At 41.2% G+C, this 19,166-nt stretch overlaps 1 protein-coding gene across 1 annotated transcript in view; it reads right to left on the bottom strand.

Annotated features, from left to right (window-relative positions):
• The window catches only part of NUDCD1 (NudC domain containing 1), a 135,676-nt gene that overhangs the window by 61,127 nt on the left and 55,383 nt on the right, over window positions 1-19,166 (bottom strand). Inside the window, exons 5-6 of the mRNA XM_075920212.1 lie at window positions 14,206-14,391; window positions 8,827-9,031 (exon numbers count right to left, since the gene is read on the bottom strand). Of these exons, the coding sequence (XP_075776327.1) occupies window positions 8,827-9,031; window positions 14,206-14,391 (391 nt within the window). The remainder of the gene's footprint in view (window positions 1-8,826; window positions 9,032-14,205; window positions 14,392-19,166) is intronic.

Genomic DNA, 19,166 nt, shown 5'->3' with positions numbered 1-19,166 from the left:
AGCTTGTGCCGGGTCCAGACCGCTGGAGCTCTACTACATTCCAATGGCAGACCTGCAGCGCTGTTGCCCCTTTGTCCCACCTGCCCTTCCCCGCAGAGAGATACAAAGGCAGCAAGGGGGGGAGAGAGAGATGCAAGTAGTTGACTCAACTATCCTATAAGCCTAGGCTTATCAGATAGTCGACTAATCAACTACTCTTTTACATCCCTAGTCCTGGGCGTGGGGTGTTGCAGATAGGGAGGCTACTTACCTGGTGTGCTGCTGGCCACTCCCTTAGTGGTATAGCTGCCCCCAGCGTTCTCTTTGCATACAGTTCTCCCCTGCAAGCTTGCTTCCCACAATGGGCACAGCCAACAGCCCATCCCACCCCTTTCCATGTTATGGAAAACAGTCCCTTTCCCAGAATTTCCTATTTGTCTGGCACTACCATAGCTTGACCTTGTTTTAATTTAGGGTAAGAGGAAGCTGCATACCAAATTATGTGGTCCCAGCTCTTACATTTAGGAGATGTTCTTGAACAAAATGGATTCACAGACGCACAAAATCTCTAATATATCTATAGGGAGAGAGATTGTTTTAACTTCTCTGTCTGATTTTGGAAGCCTAGAATAATCCTTGAAACAATTTCTGGATGTTAGGAAATGAGTATGTAGGAAAAGGTGCCTTGTTTTGTTTTTCTGAATAGGCAATTTCTCAAGATTTACACTTCACAATGGAAGTGCAAACCAGTAATCCATACATTATTTATCTGAAAGCGGGATGCTGTTGATACTTAATTGTTTATTTTTCACTCTGTAATTACTATTCTAACTCTGCCTCTGTATGAAAATAGAAATTTAATACTATGACAAGCATAATTAAAAACATTGGTCTATGCTCATTCCTATTAAACTCCTATGCAATTAGCATAAGGTCCAGCTGCCACCCTGTACATGTAACCACAAGTCACACAGTGGAGGAAGCTATAAATGCTATTATTTTATGAGGCTAACTTGAGTTAAGATATCGTATAAACTACGAGTGGCTCATAAAAAATATCGGCAATTGTTAGAAGTCACAGATATTCTGAGAAAAATACCAGTTTCTAAAAAGTTTTTCAGGGAGTTAAACTGGATGATTCCAGTTCACAGTAAGAGTGTTTTACAATACCTGTTTCGTTAATAACATTTTGAATCCTAATATGACAAAAAACCTCCTAAAATATTCAAATGAAGTTATACATTTGGCCTAAAAGTCAAAGTTCAAATATATATCTTAACTTTCCCAAAAGTTCTGGAAGTGTGAGGTGGTTTTAGATGCTGGGCTTGGGTTTTGACAAAATAGAAAGAAAAAAGACAGACTATGCACTAGTAAGCCTCTATTGTTTTGGTTCCCAAGGAGAATCAAATACTAATTTAAATACCAAACAAATTCTAAAATATGCTTATATAACACTGACATCCTTGGATAAAAGATGCAACAGAAGATTGATTAACATGGAATAATTTACTATATTGTATTTTCTATATGATTATTTATATAGCTGTTTTAGCTCCCTTATAACCATGATAATCATATTGTGAAAGATCAATATTGTTCTTCACGGCTAAACTCTAAGGCTATGTTTACATTGCAGGCTTTTTGCGCAACAACAGCTGTTCTTGCGCAAAAACTTGCAGCGTGTCTACACTGCACGTGCGTTATTGTGCAAATAAGTTTACAGTAAAGTGTCAGAACAGAAGGCCTCTTGCACAAGAGTTATTCCTCTCCCCACGAGGAATAAGCCCACTTGCACAAGAGCTCTTGCGCAAGGAGGATGTGTGGACAGGTAACAGGGATTTCTTGCTCAAGAAACCTCTATGGCTAAAATGGCCATCAGAGCTTTTGTGCACAAGAGCGCGTCCACAATACCAAGGACTCTCTTACATAAAAGCACATGGCAGTGTGAACGCACTGTTACGCAAGATCTTTTGCACAAAACAGTTCTTGCACAAGAAGCTTGCAGAGTAGACGTAGCCTAATAGTTCTTAGCCAAGAATGATGCAGTGAGAAAAATCACTGTAGCAGCTCAGCAGAAATTTCCCCAAAGCCATCTTGCTTGTGGAGAGGTTGTGGGCAGTACATTCAGCAGTAATACTTACAAATGTTAAAAAAAAAACCTGACTTGCACTATTGTCCTGTGCCTGCTTCTGGGTACCTGACAACATGTATGAAAGTAGATGTCTGACACACCCTAAGCCATTTGGCCATGCTTCTTCAGGGAGGCAGAGTACAGTTGGATGCATGAACGAAGCCAACTCCTTTCCTCTTTCCCTCCCCCCCGCTTTAAAAAGAGTTCTACATAGCCATTCAGTATGATTCCTGGATATATAACCTGATGGCTGAGGAAGGAAAGACTCCCAGTGCACTCTTCCTTCACAGTGCTTCTGTATAAGACATTAACTCAAATATTAAAGCAACCTGCATATTTCCTACATAAAAACTTTACATGTAATAAACCATTCAAAAAGGTGAGAAAAATGCAACCCAAAAATCAATTTAGGAGGAAATACAATTTACAGCTATGCAACAAAGGAACATTTGCAAGTCTTTATATTGAGTTTTCAATCAGTAGGTAAGAACACTAGGAAAGAATGCTTGAATTAGTACTACTACGGTCTGCAATCATTTTTTGCATAAAGCAATCATCATAGATTCAAGGCCAGAAGGGTCCACTAGATCTAGTCTGATCTGTTATGTTACAGGCCATCACCACCACTCCACTAATCCTAACAAATTAAATTAAAAGTATTACAGCTCTTAGGAGTTACACTACTATGTGCCACAAGCAGAGAATAGGAGGAATAAAAGTGCACCAATGATTGAGATTTCTGTTATGACAGGGAACTGAGAGATATACTTTGATAATCATAACAAGTTACCCAAAGGAAGGCACAAAATCCTCAGCATCACTGCTAAACTGACCTGGAGAAAAACTCCTTTTTGACCCTAGGCATAAGGGGTGGGCTATAACATAGCAGCAGTTCACCAGGATTAGCCACAGGCAGGCTGCTGCCACTATATTTACCAGCACAGCTGCAGGTACTGGCGATTGCAGCTCCCTCTGGCTGAGTATCACTGTTCTCAGGCAATGAGAGCAGCACAGATGGGAATTTCCCTCAGATCCCATTGGGTGGGAACAGTGATCCATGGCCAAAGGGAACTGCGATCACCCATACCTGTGGCTGTGCAGGTAATTATAGAGGTGGGGACATGCCAGGAGCTAACCAACCCATGGGCCAGACTATTTGCCCACTCCTGCTATTTATGGTGATTAGTTATAGCCTGAGAACAAGAACAAGAAAGTGAGATAGAATGCCAAAGCCATCTCAGAACCCTGGCCCTCATCGTCTTATGTCCCATTTTCAACTGTGTTCATAGAATTCTAGAACTGGAAGGGAACTCGAGAGATCTTCAAGTCCAGTCCCCTGCCCTCATGGCAGGACCAACTACTGTCTAGATCATCCCTGATAGATGTCTATCTAACCTGTTCTTAAATCTCTCTAATGACGGAGATTCCACAACTTCCCAGGTAATTTATTCCAGGGTTTAACCACCCTGACAGGAAGTTTTTACTAATGTCCAACCTAAACCTCTCTTGTTGCAATTTAAGCCCATTGCTTATTGTCCTATCATCAAAGGCCAAGGAGAACAGTTTTTCTCCCTCCTCCTCATAACACCATTTTAGATCCTTGAAAACCGCTATCATGTCCCCTCTCAATCTTCTCTGTTCTAAACTAAACAAGCCCATTCTTTCAGTCTTCCCTCATAAGTCATGTTTTCTAGACCTTTAATCATTTTTGTTGCTCTTCTCTGGACCTCCTCCAATTTTTCCACATCTTCTTGAAATGTGGTGCCCAGAACTGGACACAATATTCCAACTGAGGCCTAATCAGTGCAGAGTAGAGTGGAAGAATGACTTCTCGTGTCTTGCTCTCAACAATCCAGTTAATGCACCCCAGAATCAAGTTTGCTTCTTTGCAACAGTGCCATACTATTGACACATGTTTAGCTTGTGGTCCACTATGACCCTTAGATCCCTTTCTGCAGTTCTCCTTCCTAGATAGTCACTTCCCATTCTGTATATGTGAAACTGATTGTTCCTTCCTAAGTGGAGCACTTTGCATTTGTCCTTATTAAGCTTCATCCTATTTACCTCAGACCATTTCTCCAGTTTGTCCAGATCATTTTGAATTTTGACCCTATCCACCAAAACAGTTGCAATCCCTCCTAGCTTAGTATCTTCTGAAAACTTAATAAGCATGCTCTCTATGCCAATATCTAAATTTCTGATAAAGATATTTAACAGAACTGTTCCCAAAACAGACCCCTGTGGAACCCTGCTTGTTATGCCTTTTCAGTATCCCAGGTGCTTCAGAGGAAAGTTAACCTCCTTTCTCCTCCTCTCCCCTCAGACTACACGGGGCTGACATCTACAGGTGCCCAGCTGAAACCCTGAAAAATGAGCTTTCAGGAATATAAGACAAACACGAACCCCAGGGCTACTAAGCCCGCCCTCTACCATGCACATCATACAACTGCATTCATACATTTCTCCAGCTTGCTCTTTCCTTCTTTATATAGAGATTTACAGAGGGGCAACTCCATTTTTATTAGTCAAAATTAGTTTTTGAAGTACAGTTTGAAATACAAGAAATGGTTACTTACTATAATCTTTGAGACATGATAGAGGTATATGTGTACCAGTGCTCCCTAAAAGCTGTGCACTTGTGCAGCCACTCAGGAGAGATTCAAATGCTGATTAGAAGAATGACCACAGCTAGGTATTTTGTTTTGACTGGTGGTGTATATTTGCACATGCCTCGGTACATATAAACAAATTTATTCCGCAAATGGATGAAAAAATCCCTACACGGATGGAAAAGATTACAGGGAACATTGATGGGCACCCAGCACACTGGAACCAAGGAATTTTGCTCCAATGGTACTCACAGAGTGGCAGCACTCTCTTTCTCTCTCTCTCTGTGGCCATAGTACCTGTCTTGGCTACCTGAGGTGGCACCACCCTGACTCCTCTCATTCCTTCACAATGAATGCCCAGAGACTAGACTCAGATGCAGAGAAGATGGACATAGGGTTGTGGAATACATTTCTGCATTACATCTCGAAGAATCAGTGTTACAGTAAGTAACACTTTAGTCTTCAAGCAGATGCAGCCATGTATTCCACTCAGGTGACTCGTAAGCAAAACCTGCCCCTGGAAGCCAGGCTGAGTCTACTTACACAAGGAGGGAGAGACTGCCCTACTAAAACTTGCATCTTCCCCAGAAAATGCAATAATGACATAACGGCGCAGATTTAGAAATGTATGTATGGACAACTGCACAACTGCCATGCAAATGCCTAATTCTGAGATGTCACTGAAAAACACTACTGATATTGCTATCATTCTATAGAATGAGCTCACACCTAACGATGAGGCAAAGCCACGACTATTTAATATGCCATCTTGACACAATGTTATCCATTAGAGATTCTGTGAAGACAGCACTTGCCCCTTCATACAATCTGTACATGACACAAACAGGAAAGGTGAAGCACAGAACAATTGAGTCTTATACAAAGAGAAGGCTTAGTATTACCTGACATCTAATTTATAGCGACATTGCTCCTCTAGAAATGTATACTTTCCTAGGCTGCATTCAAGTAAATATATTCTATGGTTCAAATGAAATTGAGATGTTACCTTACACAAAAATCGCGTGTGCTCGTAAAGTCTCTTGGTCCTTGGAGAACTGTGTATTAGGAGGTTCAAACTTTAGAACTTGGAACTTACACACACTTCTTGCGGATCTTATTGCTATCAGGAATATAGGCCACCCACACCACTTCCCCTGAACCCTCTCGCCCCCACCCCACCGCCCAATCCCCAGCTCTGACTCCTGCACCCTTTCGCCCTGCCCCGAGCTCCCCCACACCTCCCAATGTCCTGTCCTGAGCTCTCCATCCCCTGACTTCTGCAACACCACCTCCTGCCCTGAACCTCTCCTTTCTCCCCAACCCTAACTTCTGCACACCCCACAACACCAGTTCCCTGCCTTGAGTTCCCCACAGACCGTCCCCCCACACCCTCAACTCCCTGCCCTGAAGGACCCAAGCATCGCTAAGTAAATCTTTTAGCATATTACAAATGTATTTGGGTATTTTTCTATATTTTCAAATATAAATGGGCTTCAATTACAACAGAATACAAAATGTATAGTGCTCATTTTATATTATTTTTATTAGAAATATTTATACTGTAAAAAACAAACAAAGGTTGAATCTCTATAATCTGGACTGGTCTAGCAATGCTCTGGGGTCCTGCCCAACATTTTTTTTTACGAGTGCACTACCGCCCTGAAATATCCTCAAGGTCACCAGTGATGCTGGATCAGGGTGTTGCCAGACTAGGGAAGTCAGGATTACAGAGGTTCAACCTGTACTAATTAGTTATATACAACTAGAAAAGTCAGTAAAAAGTTGAGAAGTTGTGAGAACAGAAACCACTCAGAGCTGCCACTCCAGCGATAGGCAGTATGAAGAAATTGGGGAGAAGCCAGTCAAGCAGTGGTATCTCAAATAGCCAACAGAAGGGCTATGATCACCAGGTATGAACACTGATCATCTATGGGAGCTGGTAGGCAGTTATCTGGCTCCAATACTAGACATGTGCACACACCTAAGTGGAATACATGACTGTCCTTTTCCTTATAAAAACAATTTTGAAAATAAAAGGGACCATGTTTTTGTACACTAAGGAAAATAATTTCATACCCAGCTAGAACAGAATACACACCTTAATACAAATCGCATTCAAATTAGAAAATTTACCTGGCTGAGAACTGTATCTGCTTCTCAGGCTGCCAAACATATTCAGTCCGTCAGAGCTACCTACCCAACATTAAGTGGGCTCTTATTGGAAAAAAAAAAAAAAAAAAAAAACAACCAAAGCCCTGTTTGTTGAATTGTGAATACTGAGAACCAGATTCTGATCTCAACTGACATTTGGCTTTGAATCAGTATGAACTGCACTTGATTTAAACCAGCAGAAATGAAAGCATAATCAGGCAATAGTTGCTTTCACAAGAACACTACCAATGTTCTTGGCTGACCACTTTTGCTCATTGAATAAAACCTAAAGCTAACGATTTTAGTTATTTGGTACCCCACTGACTTCCAATTCCTGTTGGAAAATGTGTTAAATTAAAATGTGTCTCAATAATTCCCTGAAATAGACTGCTGCCTGATACTTAATGCAGTATAATTTTATATTTCAACAAAATTAATTTCCATGCACATTATATTCTTGAACATATGTTAAAAAAAATTGAAAGAACACTGTGATATAAAATACTCAAAGGGTCAGGGAACAGGGCAGAACAATGTGGTAAATTCAATCACCAAGGCTCAATCATTTAATAAAAGCAGCAGCACCACCACCGTCAAATGTAAAAACAAATTATTTTTGAAGATTTATCATCCCTTAATTTAAGGTCAGAATAGAGAATTATAATGGTCCCTTTCGGCCTCAGTGTCTGTGTAGATATGAATATTAAAAAGGTTGAAAAATGTTTGAATGTTTTTGCTTAGTTTGCTGCAAGTAGAACAAATATCTGGCTTCTAGATTTGTCTTTCTTTAGCTGTCTAACTGAACAGCCTCTTTCCAAACTAAGAGGCTACTAGAGAACATTTCCCACTAAGATGTCACAAACCTCCTCCAGGAAAAAAAAACATTAAGGAATTTTCCATCTCATAGGTAGCCCTCTGTTGTATACCTATCTAAATACACCAAATTAAACCATTCTGAATAGTGATTGCTTGAAAGTACAGTAATTTAGTTCAACAAAAATTCATAAGGCGTTCCTAAAATCTTGACATTAATGTGTATACATAGCAGTTTTACTGTACCATTTAAGTGTAACAGAAAAATTAGCTTATAAACTGAGCCAAATTCTCAGAGGATTAATCTGTATCTGTAAAAACAACAGAGTCCTGTTGCACCTTAGAGACAAACAGATTTATTAGGGCATAAGCTTTTGTGAGTAAAACCCACTTCATCAGAAGAATTGAAGTGGAAGTTACAAAAGCAGGAGTATATATAAAGAAGATGTTTGTGTTAACTAGACCAATTGCTTGAAGCTGTATAAGCAAAAATTGTGAAGAGGCATTTTTAAGAGGACAGACATCTCAACCTCCCTTTTAGCACATAATATTTAGCTCACACCATTTGCAGCTGCAGAAATTAATTGTGGGTGGCAGCCTGAGTACTTATGCCTCTAACTTCCTAATCTGCACCAACAATTGATCTTTGTACATGCAAATTCTGCAGACAATTTGCTTTCACAAAAACAAAAAACGCAAAGACGCAGTTCTTTAACTGCTGAAACTCTTAAGCTGCCACTGAAATCTTTGCTCAACCGTTTTCCTGACGGCAATATGTTGCCAGTGAGGGAAGATGGAATGAGCCTTTTATTTCAAAGCCTTTCTTCATCCAAACCACCTTATGAATTAGTGTTCTACAGGTGTGTCAATTTGAAAACAGCAATGACTAGAAAGACAAGAGACACTTACACATGTTTACCCATGCATGAGTCGTTTTCAAAAGTGTTTACTCAAAAAGAGCCTGCTCCTGGCAAAGGCTTGATCCTTCTCTAGTTGAAATCAACCATCAAGTTGACATCAACTTCAACAGATTTTGTCTGATTCCTGAAGCACGGACTGGAGTGGAAAGAAACAAACTTAAAAACATATGATCACTTAATAGATGAAGACAAAAAGTAAAATCAATATATAGATTATTAATACCTATTATCTCTAATTATCCATGTGCAGCTTTCATGGTCAATAGATGAATAGAGCTTTCCTTCCAACAAAGGAGACTGATTTTTCAATGCTACAATGATACCCTCAGGAGGAAACTGTATTTGTATGTCATCTTTAGTGATGTCTTGTGGAAGGTGAATGGTTACTGTCAAATCATCTTCAGTCTGTTGCCAGTAATAGACAGGGTCTACAAATGGAAACATGCAGAAATGCAAAGTCAGTTACAAAATGTAAAGTATATGGCTGATGGGAGAGAAAACAAATGTGGTAAAGTGTGTGTAGTCACTTTCCACTCTAAAAACTCTGTATGAAAGCTATTCTGATCACTTATTTAAAAAAATATAAACACTATTTGCTAGCTACCAGGAGGAATTTAACCACAGTTTACTTGTGCCTCAGTTATGGAAACATGCTTACCTTCATGTTAATACGCAGATGCACACTCAGGAGCACAATACAAATATGACTTGTAGTTTTTAATATTTTTCACTAGTCATAACTTTATTAACACAATACACAAATTTATTCAAATAAGCACCTCTCAGTGAGCACTAATCCCATTATGTAGATTCAGCACCTTTTGAATTATCTTCATAATGCCATAATAATAGTGGTTCTTTGAAATGTGTCATTCAAATATAATCCACATGAGGTCTGAATCCTGTTACATAAGCATTCATTGGAGCCATACCTACACCAAGATTGCCCTGGGGCATACCATAGGCAAAAGAATAAAAGGCAGGGTAGCAATAACTAGTCCTCAATCTCCAAACTACAGAATCCAGCTCAGAAGGAGGGTGGGTTGTGGAAATGCATGTGTCCATTTAGGTACGAGGAAAAACCTAACTATGAGAGTAGTTTTCCAAGAGAAATTCTGGAATCCCCAACATCGTTAAGTCTCTTACTAAAAGCTGTAAAGCACTTTTCAGATATGGTCTTTTTACATGACCTGCATCAGCACCAGAGGCTGGACTTGATTTCTTGAGTTCCATTCTACCGCTACATTTCTATGACTCTTAGTCAACACAGCACAAAAACCAATTACTGTACTGTAAATAATGGTCCAGTTTTGGAGTGGCTGTCCATATGGACTCCATATTAGATGACTATAAGAAGCAGCAGCAGTAGGAATCTCATGTCCTGGAAATGAGTGCTCAGAGTCTAGTGCAGTGATTTTCAAACTAAGAGTTTGATCAGCTGTGCAGCAGCTGACCCTTTAAAATGCTGCCTCTGGCATTTCAAAGGAGCAGCTGCCGTGGAGCCCGGGTTCTGGGGAAATGCTGCGTAGAGCCCAGGATCAGCTGGGAAGTCCCCACCTAACCCTGGGCTTCATAGATACCCCTTTGAAATGCACGGAGGATCAGAAGTGTGGCGGCCGCCCCTTTGAAATGCCACCTCCGCGCGGTTCAAAAGGGCAGCCGTGGAGCCGGGGGAGAGGGGGTCAGCTGGGGACTCCGTGCGGTATGAAGCGTAGCATGGAGCTTGGGGCCAACAGGAGACACTGAGTCCCCTGCTGATCCCAAGCTCCATGTCTTTGAAATGCACAAGAGCCCCTGCTGGGGACTCTTGTACATTTCAAAGCAGGCAACGGCATGCAGCCCAGAGTCAGGGGGCCTTCCCAACGGCCCCAAGCTATACAAGAGTTCCACATTCCTCCTTTGAAATGTACAAGAGCCCCTACACCTGCTGGGGCTCTTGTACTTTTCAAAGGAGGAATGTGGAAGTGTCTATCAACTAGTCAATGGAAATTCCATCGACTAGTCAATTAACCGCATTTTAACATCCCTAGTTCAGAACCGTCTCTTACACTTCAAACACCTCATCTCTGTCCCACCCTAGATGGGGAATGCACTCCCAGATGGGGACTGCACCCACTCTGAACCACTCCTTCCCACCAGGCCAGACCTTCTTCTCCCATGCTGAACCCTCTGCAACTACCTCCTCCAGCCTGCAACACTCTGTTATACTCTAAAACCTCATCTTACCTCACCACAGAGCCTGCACACCCAGATGGAGCCTTCTCCTCCCCACAAAAAACCCACACACCATCCCCATCTTAGCCCTACCCCATAGCCGTCACTCTAGTCAAAAGACATACTTATGTTGGGTTGTGGTGTCAACAATTTTCTTCAGCTGGGTCACAAGGAAAAAAGTTTGAAAACCACTGTTCTAGTGAATCCATGGCTAAGACAGCTCTGACAAAGTGGCCATTAGATCTGGAACCCTCTACTAAGGAGTAGTCCTGGGTGAACTTGTGAATTGAACTCTGGTTAGCTGCATTACAAATGCCCAAGATTGGAATGTCGATTAGGGAAGCGGCAGAGGCTGCTTGAGCTCTAGTGGAATACATTCTAACTTGTGCAGAAGGCCAAGTCAAGGTGCTGCACAGCAAAAACTAATACAGTTTATCACCCATTTAGATAACTTTTGGGTGGTTATTCATAGACTCATAGGACTGGAAGGGACCTCGAGAGGTCATCGAGTGCAGCCCCCCCGCCCTCAAGGCAGGACCAAGCTCCGTCTACACCATCCCTGACAGATGTCTATCTAACCTGTTCTTAAATATCTCCAGAGAGGGAGATTCCACCACCTCCCTTGGCAATTTATTCCAATATTTGACCACCCTGACAGTTAGGAATTTTTTCCTAATGTCCAATCTAAACCTCCCTTGCTGCACTTTAAGCCCATTACTCCTTGTCCTGTCCTCAGTAACCAAGAGGAACAAATTTTCTCCTTCCTCCTTGTGACACCCTTTTAGATATTTGAAAACCGCTATCATGTCCCCCCTTAATCTTCTTTTTTCCAAACTAAACAAGCCCAGTTCATGAAGCCTGGCTTCATAGGTCATGTTCTCTAGACCTTTAATCATTCTTGTCGCTCTTCTCTGTACCCTTTCTAATTTCTCCACATCTTTCTTCAAATGTGGCGCCCAGAACTGGACACAGTACTCCAGCTGAGGCCTAAATAGTGCAGAGTAGAGTGGCAGAATGACTTCACGAGTTTTGCTTACAACACACCTGTTGATACAACCTAGAATCATATTTGCTTTTTTTGCAACAGCATCACACTGTTGACTCATATTCAACTTGTGGTCCACTATGACCCCTAGATCCCTTTCCGCCATGCTCCTTCCTAGACAGTCGCTTCCCATCTTGTATGTATGGAACTGATTGTTCCTTTCTAAGTGGAGCACTTTGCATTTCTCTTTATTAAACTTCATCCTGTTTACCTCTGACCATTTCTCTAACTTGCTAAGGTCATTTTGAATTATGTCCCTATCCTCCAAAGAAGTTGCAACCCCACCCAGTTTGGTATCATCTGCAAACTTAATAAGCGTACTCTCTATCCCAATATCTACATCATTGATGAAGATATTGAACAGTACAGGTCCCAAAACAGACCCTTGCGGAACTCCACTTGTTATCCCTTTTGAGTAGGATTTAGCACCGTTAACAACAACTCTCTGACTACGGTTATCCAGCCAATTATGCACCCACCTTATCGTGGCCCTATCTAAGTTATTTGCTGATCCTCCAATCAGCAGGGCTCACCAAGATGCAGCGAGCCCTGCTCGCCAGCCGCACTGTCCGGCATTCTGCGCATGCGCAGATCGCCCAAACCCAGCTCTTGCAGGATGTAATCAGGATGTAATCAATTACATAGATTGTTGAGCCCTGACAATCAGTATAGATATGTCAAGAACAAGTTTTGTTAAACCAAATCAATAGCTTTCTTTGATAGGGTAACAAACCTCGTGAATGGCGGAAAGGCTGTAGATGTGGTGTATCTTGACTTTAGTAAGGCTTTGATGTTCCTTGCATGACCTCCTCATAAACAAAATAGGGAAATACAACCTAAATGGAGCTACTATAAAAGGTGAGTGCCTGACTGGTTGAAAAACAATTCCCAGAAAGTAATTTTCAGTGGTTCACAGTCACACTACAAAAGCATATAAAGTGAGGTACCACAGGGATCGGTTCTGGGTCTGGTTCTGTTTAATATCTTCATCAATGATTTAGATAATCGCATAGAGTACACACCTAAAGTTTGCAGACAATACCAAGTATGTAAAAGGCCATTGCATGGAGCAGAGAGACAAATTGTTCTCTTTAACCTCGGAGGAGCAAGGACAGTTTAGACTGGACATTAGGGAAAAATTTTGTCAGGGTGGTTAGTCATTGGACTAAATTGCCTAGGGAGTTTATGGACACTCTGCCATTTAAGAGGTTAGATAAACACCTGTCAGAATAGATAATACTTTGCCTTTGCAGGAGTGCAAGGGACTGGACTAGACAACTATTTTCTTTTCAGCCCTATGATCTTATAAAAACAAAACCCAAGCACACCTATTAGCAGGGCTCGACAAACTACAGAATCTACTCACTCATGGTGAGTACATTTCAGCCGTGTGCCCCATTTACCACACAATGCAATTCTTGCGCATGTGCAGTGTGGGGCTAGAGAGCAGCTTTCGCCGTCGTTTGTCAAGCCCTGCCTATTAGAATTATCCTGTGTATGTTTCTGGCTTCCTTTAGCTACCACTTTATGGAAAGTATGAAATATACATCAGTGAACCTCAGCAAACATTTTCATGTGAAAATAAACCCTAAGCAGTGTTTTCCGTAAAATAGTCCACTAATGTTCCTGTTTAGAATATACCAAACAGGCAAACCGATATAACCACCTGTAGAGAGAAGAACTTTTATTTTTAAAAGAAAGGATTTGAAAATGACTTTTAGAGGTTATTTAGGATGGAAACAGTCACTGGTGCACAGTTCAGAAAAACAAGAGTCAATCTAATGAACATGGCTCTGATTCAAACAACTGACGAAGTCAGTGAGAAGACTCCAATGGACATTATCGAGCTTTTGATCAGGCCCTCTGCTAACCGATAAAATCATTCACAGCATAGTGATGATTAAAACATTTGGAAGATTTTGTCTTCCTGACGAGCTAATAGTTGCCCATCATACTACAGACCTGCACATGATAAGGTTCGAATTCAGTGAATGACTTCCTTTCACAGATACTACTGCAATTACTATCTTTCTTACTACATGTGTAATACTCATTTTTCATGCAAAGGCAAGGAAAGCATAAACTTTACATGCCTTCTGCAGAGCAAAACTTCACACAGCTTTATGCTCAAAGCCTCTTCTAAAGTAAAAAGGCAAATACTGTATACAAAGAGAAAATACAGACATAAAATAATATATCTAAATCTCTGTTTGAGAAGTAAACATTTACAATAAAATTTAAGATATTGAAAAAAATATTGACCTAATAGATATATGGAAATTTATTAACCTATCTAGCATTTTATTATTGTGTATAATAAAGGATGATCAGAATAAATATTACCTTTCTTTTCATCTGCTATTTTCCCATCTTCATTTTCTTCAAGCTGGTTCTCCTCATCCTTCATAAATCTGAAGGGCTTGTAGGAGACAATCATTAGAGCATCTCCACCTGGTTCTATAGCTGCATAATGAGGGACTGATTTTCCTTGGAGAACTCTGCGCTTGAAGATTTCATATATTTTATTATCTGTAAAAGGAATACAAAACCCAGAAAAGTAATATTTTCTAGTAGAAAACAATTCAATTATAAATGTGACAAATGGAGTGTACTTAAAATTATACAATCACATCAGTCAGTTCATAATATCACAAACCTGAAAACAACAGTTTAACTCTATCCTGAATACCAGAAATCTGCTACACAAACCAATATCCAGCAGCCGTAGCAGACTGACATTGATCAGGACTGAAATTAAAGCCCCGTAATTAGGTACATTATACATCGTGTTCCCAAATATTTTTTTTAACCTCCCACATTAGTCACTACTAGAGACATGATAAATAAAAGAATTAGACTTTCATTCCAATACGATAATTATTTCTCATTTGTACTTCTGTAGCAACTGGAGTACTAGGCAGGATAGGTTTGCACTGTCCTTGTTTTGTAAATTTGCTGCCAGCTAGTCTGCCAATCGGGTTTTTAACATTGTGAGTTTCTGGTACATGCTTATTTACAAGTAAGTGTTTAACATGCACACAAGGTGTTATTATCATGGTTTATTACATTTACAGTGGAGGAATTTACTCACAGTAATCCATAAGCTCTGCTCTGAGTTTAAACATGCATTAAAAATGTCATATTTCAAAGTATCAATCACACAATTAAGCTGTGTGTTTAAGTTATGGCCAGTTTTTATAGAGTAGTATGAAAATGTTAACATATTATGACAGTCAAACTGTGTGATGAATCATATAACCTGAGTATTCAAAATGCATAATACAATTTCAGAAAGAAAAAAAAACCAACCACCTTCCAGATCTGGCCTACATCCAGGGGATGACTGTGGCACAGTTACAAATACTACTTCATTTCCGATTTACACATATTACTGTTCACATATATATATTATGTGAAATTATCCTAGTCCCCTGGACAATGAAAATTCATTATGGGAGTGCACAAAACATCTCTTTCTCTTGAACATGTGGATTCTGTCTTAGTAATGACATGAGCTTTTGGGCTATGTATACCCATCCAGAAGTCCAGTTATGCCTTGTCCATTTCCTGGCAAAATGATTCACCTTTGTCCTTGGAGACATTGCTGTGCTCTGCACAGACAACAACAATGTGGTCGGCACTTGTGATCCTGGAATCCTTATGATTCTATGAGCACACACTTATATTTCAGAATAATATTAGGGGAAATCTGCACTGTGGAAGTGAGTTCTTTCCCAGGAGAAAGGTGGTGAATGAAGATTTGATGGCATATCTTGCAACAGAAAAAGTATTAACTCTGCTGTCCTAGTCAAATTTTTGTAGTGTGCATAGGATAATGGAGCCTCAATTCTGACTATGGCATGTGGGTTTCAATAATCTCTCTCTATACACATAAAACATTTTTCCTATGGGACAACAGAGTGTTGTCATCATGTCACTGCATCCCACAGGAACAAGTCCCATCCACCCCCAGTCTGGCCCTTCCCTATGTGGAGGGCTAGGGATCCTATGGCTGAGCCTTCCTCTCCCCTCCCCTTCGCAGTGGCCCGGGGTGGGGGGAAAACCAGGCCTGGTGCGGCTCCGGGAGAGGGGGGAATAGACCCAGCCCCTCCTGGCGGGCTGGGGGGGAAATCGGGCCCAACACAGCCAATCTAAATCCCCACCAAAAACAGCCTGCTCTATTCCAAACTTCAGAGGGGTAGCTGAGTTAGTCTGTAATGGGAAAAACTTAAATGACAAATAGTCTAGCAGCACCTTAAAGACTAACAAAATATGTAGATGGTATCATGAGCTTTCGTGGGTACAACCCACTTCTTCAGATGAAAAACTAAACTGTTCTGGAGTGTTGTTGAATGCTAATAGCCAGCACATTGCTTACTCTGAAGATGTAGGTATGTGTGTAAAGAAAAGTGATTCCTGCCAATGTAAAGTTTATACAATGATTTAGGATCTGCAAGATATCTTGCAACTAACTCATTAAGAATCTCTTATTGTAGTCTCAATTTCAAGACTGCTTTATTACCCTTGAATTTATTCACCAAAGAAAATGTATGAAGATCTCATAGACTCATAGACTTTAAGGTCAGAAGGGACCATTATGATCATCTAGTCTGACCCCCTGCACAGTGCAGGCCACAGAATCTCACCCACCCCTCCCAGAATAATCCTCTCACTTATATCTCAGATAATGAAGCCTTCAAATACTTTGAAGACCCCAAGATGCAGAGAATCCTCTAGCTGTGATCTGTACCCCATGCTACAGAGGAAGGCGAAAAACCTCCAGGGCTTCTGCCAATCTACCCTGGAGCAAAATTCCTTCCCGACCCCAAATATGGCGATCAGCTAAACCCTGAGCATGTGGGCAAGACTCATCAGCCAGACACCCAGAAAGTTCTCTATAGTAACTCCTATCATCCCTCCATTGACCTATTCCCACTGATAATGAATGGACAATTAGTTACCAAGATCATGTTATCTCATCAAACCATCCCCTTCATAAACCCATCTAGTTTAATCTTGAAACCAGATAGATCTTTTGCCGCCACTACTTCCCTTGGAAGGCCGTTCCAGAACCTCACTCCTCTAATGGTTAGAAACCTTCGTCTAATCTCAAGTCTAAACTTCCTACTAGCCACCTTATAATCCATTTGTTCTTGTGTCCATATTGGTATTAAGCTTAAATAATTCCTCTCCCTCCCTGGTATTTATCCCTCTAAGGGTATGTCTACACTACCCTCCTAGTTCGAACTAGGAGGGTAATGTAGGCATACCGCACTTGCAAATGAAGCCCGGGATTTGAATTTCCCGGGCTTCATTTGCGTAAGCGGGGAGCCGCCATTTTTAAAACCCCGCTGGTTCGAACCCCGTGCAGCGCGGCTACACGGGGCTCGAACTAGGTAGTTTGGACTAGGAATCCTAGTCCGAACTACCTAGATCGAGCCCCATGTAGCCGCGCTGCACGGGGTTCGAACCAGCGGGGTTTTAAAAATGGCGGCTCCCCGCTTACGCAAATGAAGCCCGGGAAATTCAAATCCCGGGCTTCATTTGCAAGTGCGGTATGCCTACATTACCCTCCTAGTTCGAACTAGGAGGGTAGTGTAGACATACCCTCATATATTTAAAAAGTGCAATCATGTCCCCCCTCAGCCTTCTTTTGGTTAAGGTAAACAAGCCAAGCTCCTTGAGTCTCCTTTTATAAGACAGGTTTTCCATTCCTCGGATCATCCTAGTGGCCCTTCTTTGTACCTATTCTAGTCTGAATTCATCCTTCTTAAACATGGGAGACCAGAACTGCACACAGTACAGGCAGTTCCCGGGTTACACGGATCCGACTTACATCGGATCCCTACTTACAAACGGGGTGAGGCAACCCCACACTAGCTGCTTCCCCCCAGCAGACCAGGGAGACGCGAAGCTAGCGCCCCTCCCAGCAGACAAGGGAGACTCGGAGCGGCTTTTCTCAGCAGACACTTCAGCTTGAGAATAAAGGACTGAGGGAAGTGAGGTGTGGGAGAATAAAACTGAGCTCTGGAGAAATGTTTGGCTAGAGTTTCCCCTACAATATGTACCAGTTCCGACTTGCATACAAATTCAACTTAAGAACAAACCTACAGTCCCTATCTTGTACGTAACCCGGGGACTGCCTGTATTCCAAATGGGGTCTCACCAGTGCCTTGTATAATGGCACTAACACCTCCTTATCCCTACTGGAAATACCTCGCCTAATACATCCCAAGATCGTATTAGCCTTTTTCACAGCCATGTCACAATGGCGGCCATAGTCATTTTATAATCAACCAGGACTCCGAGGTCCTTCTCTTCCTCCATTACTTCCAACTGATGTGTCCCCAGCTTATAACTAAAATTCTTGTTATTAATCCCTAAACGCATAACCTTACACTTCTCACTATTAAATTTCATCCTATTGCTATCACTCCAATTTACAAGATCATCTAGATCTTCCTGTATGATATCCCGATCCTTTTCTGAATTGGCAATAGCTCCCAACTTTGTGTCAACCGCAAATTTTATTAGGACACTTCCACTTTTGGTGCCAAGATCAGCAATAAAAAGATTAAATAAAATTGGCCCCAAAACTGATCCCTGAGGAACTCCGCTAGTAACCTTCCTCCAACCCGACAGTTCACCTTTCAATATGACCCGCTGTAGTCTCCCCTTTAACCAGTTGCTTATCCACCTCTCAACTTTCATATTAATCCCTATCTTTTACAATTTAACCAATAATTCCCCATGTGGTACTGTATCAAATGCCTTACTAAAGTCGAGGTAGATTAGATCCACTTCATTTCCTTTATCTAAAAAATCTGTTACCAAAATCTCCTTTGCCAATGCAAGCTTTCCCTTGTCAAAACTCTTCCATTTCATGTGAACGCAATCTCTGTGTGCATTAAGGCAGCAGGACAGTCTGTCCTTTTCGTAGCTTCTGGGGTAGCCGAGTTAGATCATCTGAAGAAGTGGGTTGTGCCCACAAAAGCTCATGATACAGTCTACATGTTTTGTTAGTCTATAAAGTGCTACCAGACCAGTTTTTGTTTTTTAAGTTTGTCCTTTTTGTAAACTTCAAATTCATAAAGGCATGAAGAAATATTCATCAAATCAATGGGACATTCATTTAAATCCCAGGAGTTCAGAGTCCAGAGCTGCTGCTGTGGTTTTCATTTTATAAAAAAAAAGAGAACAACTGGGCCATGCATTCCCAGAGCTCAGAACACAATGGTACTGAGCATTTTGACAGGTATTGGTTTCATGTAGGGTGAAACAATAAGAGCAGAATGCCTACTGTT

The sequence above is a fragment of the Pelodiscus sinensis genome, chromosome 2, assembly GCF_049634645.1.
Source record: "Pelodiscus sinensis isolate JC-2024 chromosome 2, ASM4963464v1, whole genome shotgun sequence".
In the NCBI taxonomy this organism is placed as follows: domain Eukaryota; kingdom Metazoa; phylum Chordata; order Testudines; family Trionychidae; genus Pelodiscus; species Pelodiscus sinensis.
Note: the sequence above shows the minus strand (reverse complement) of the source record. Positions and strands in the feature narration are given on the sequence as shown.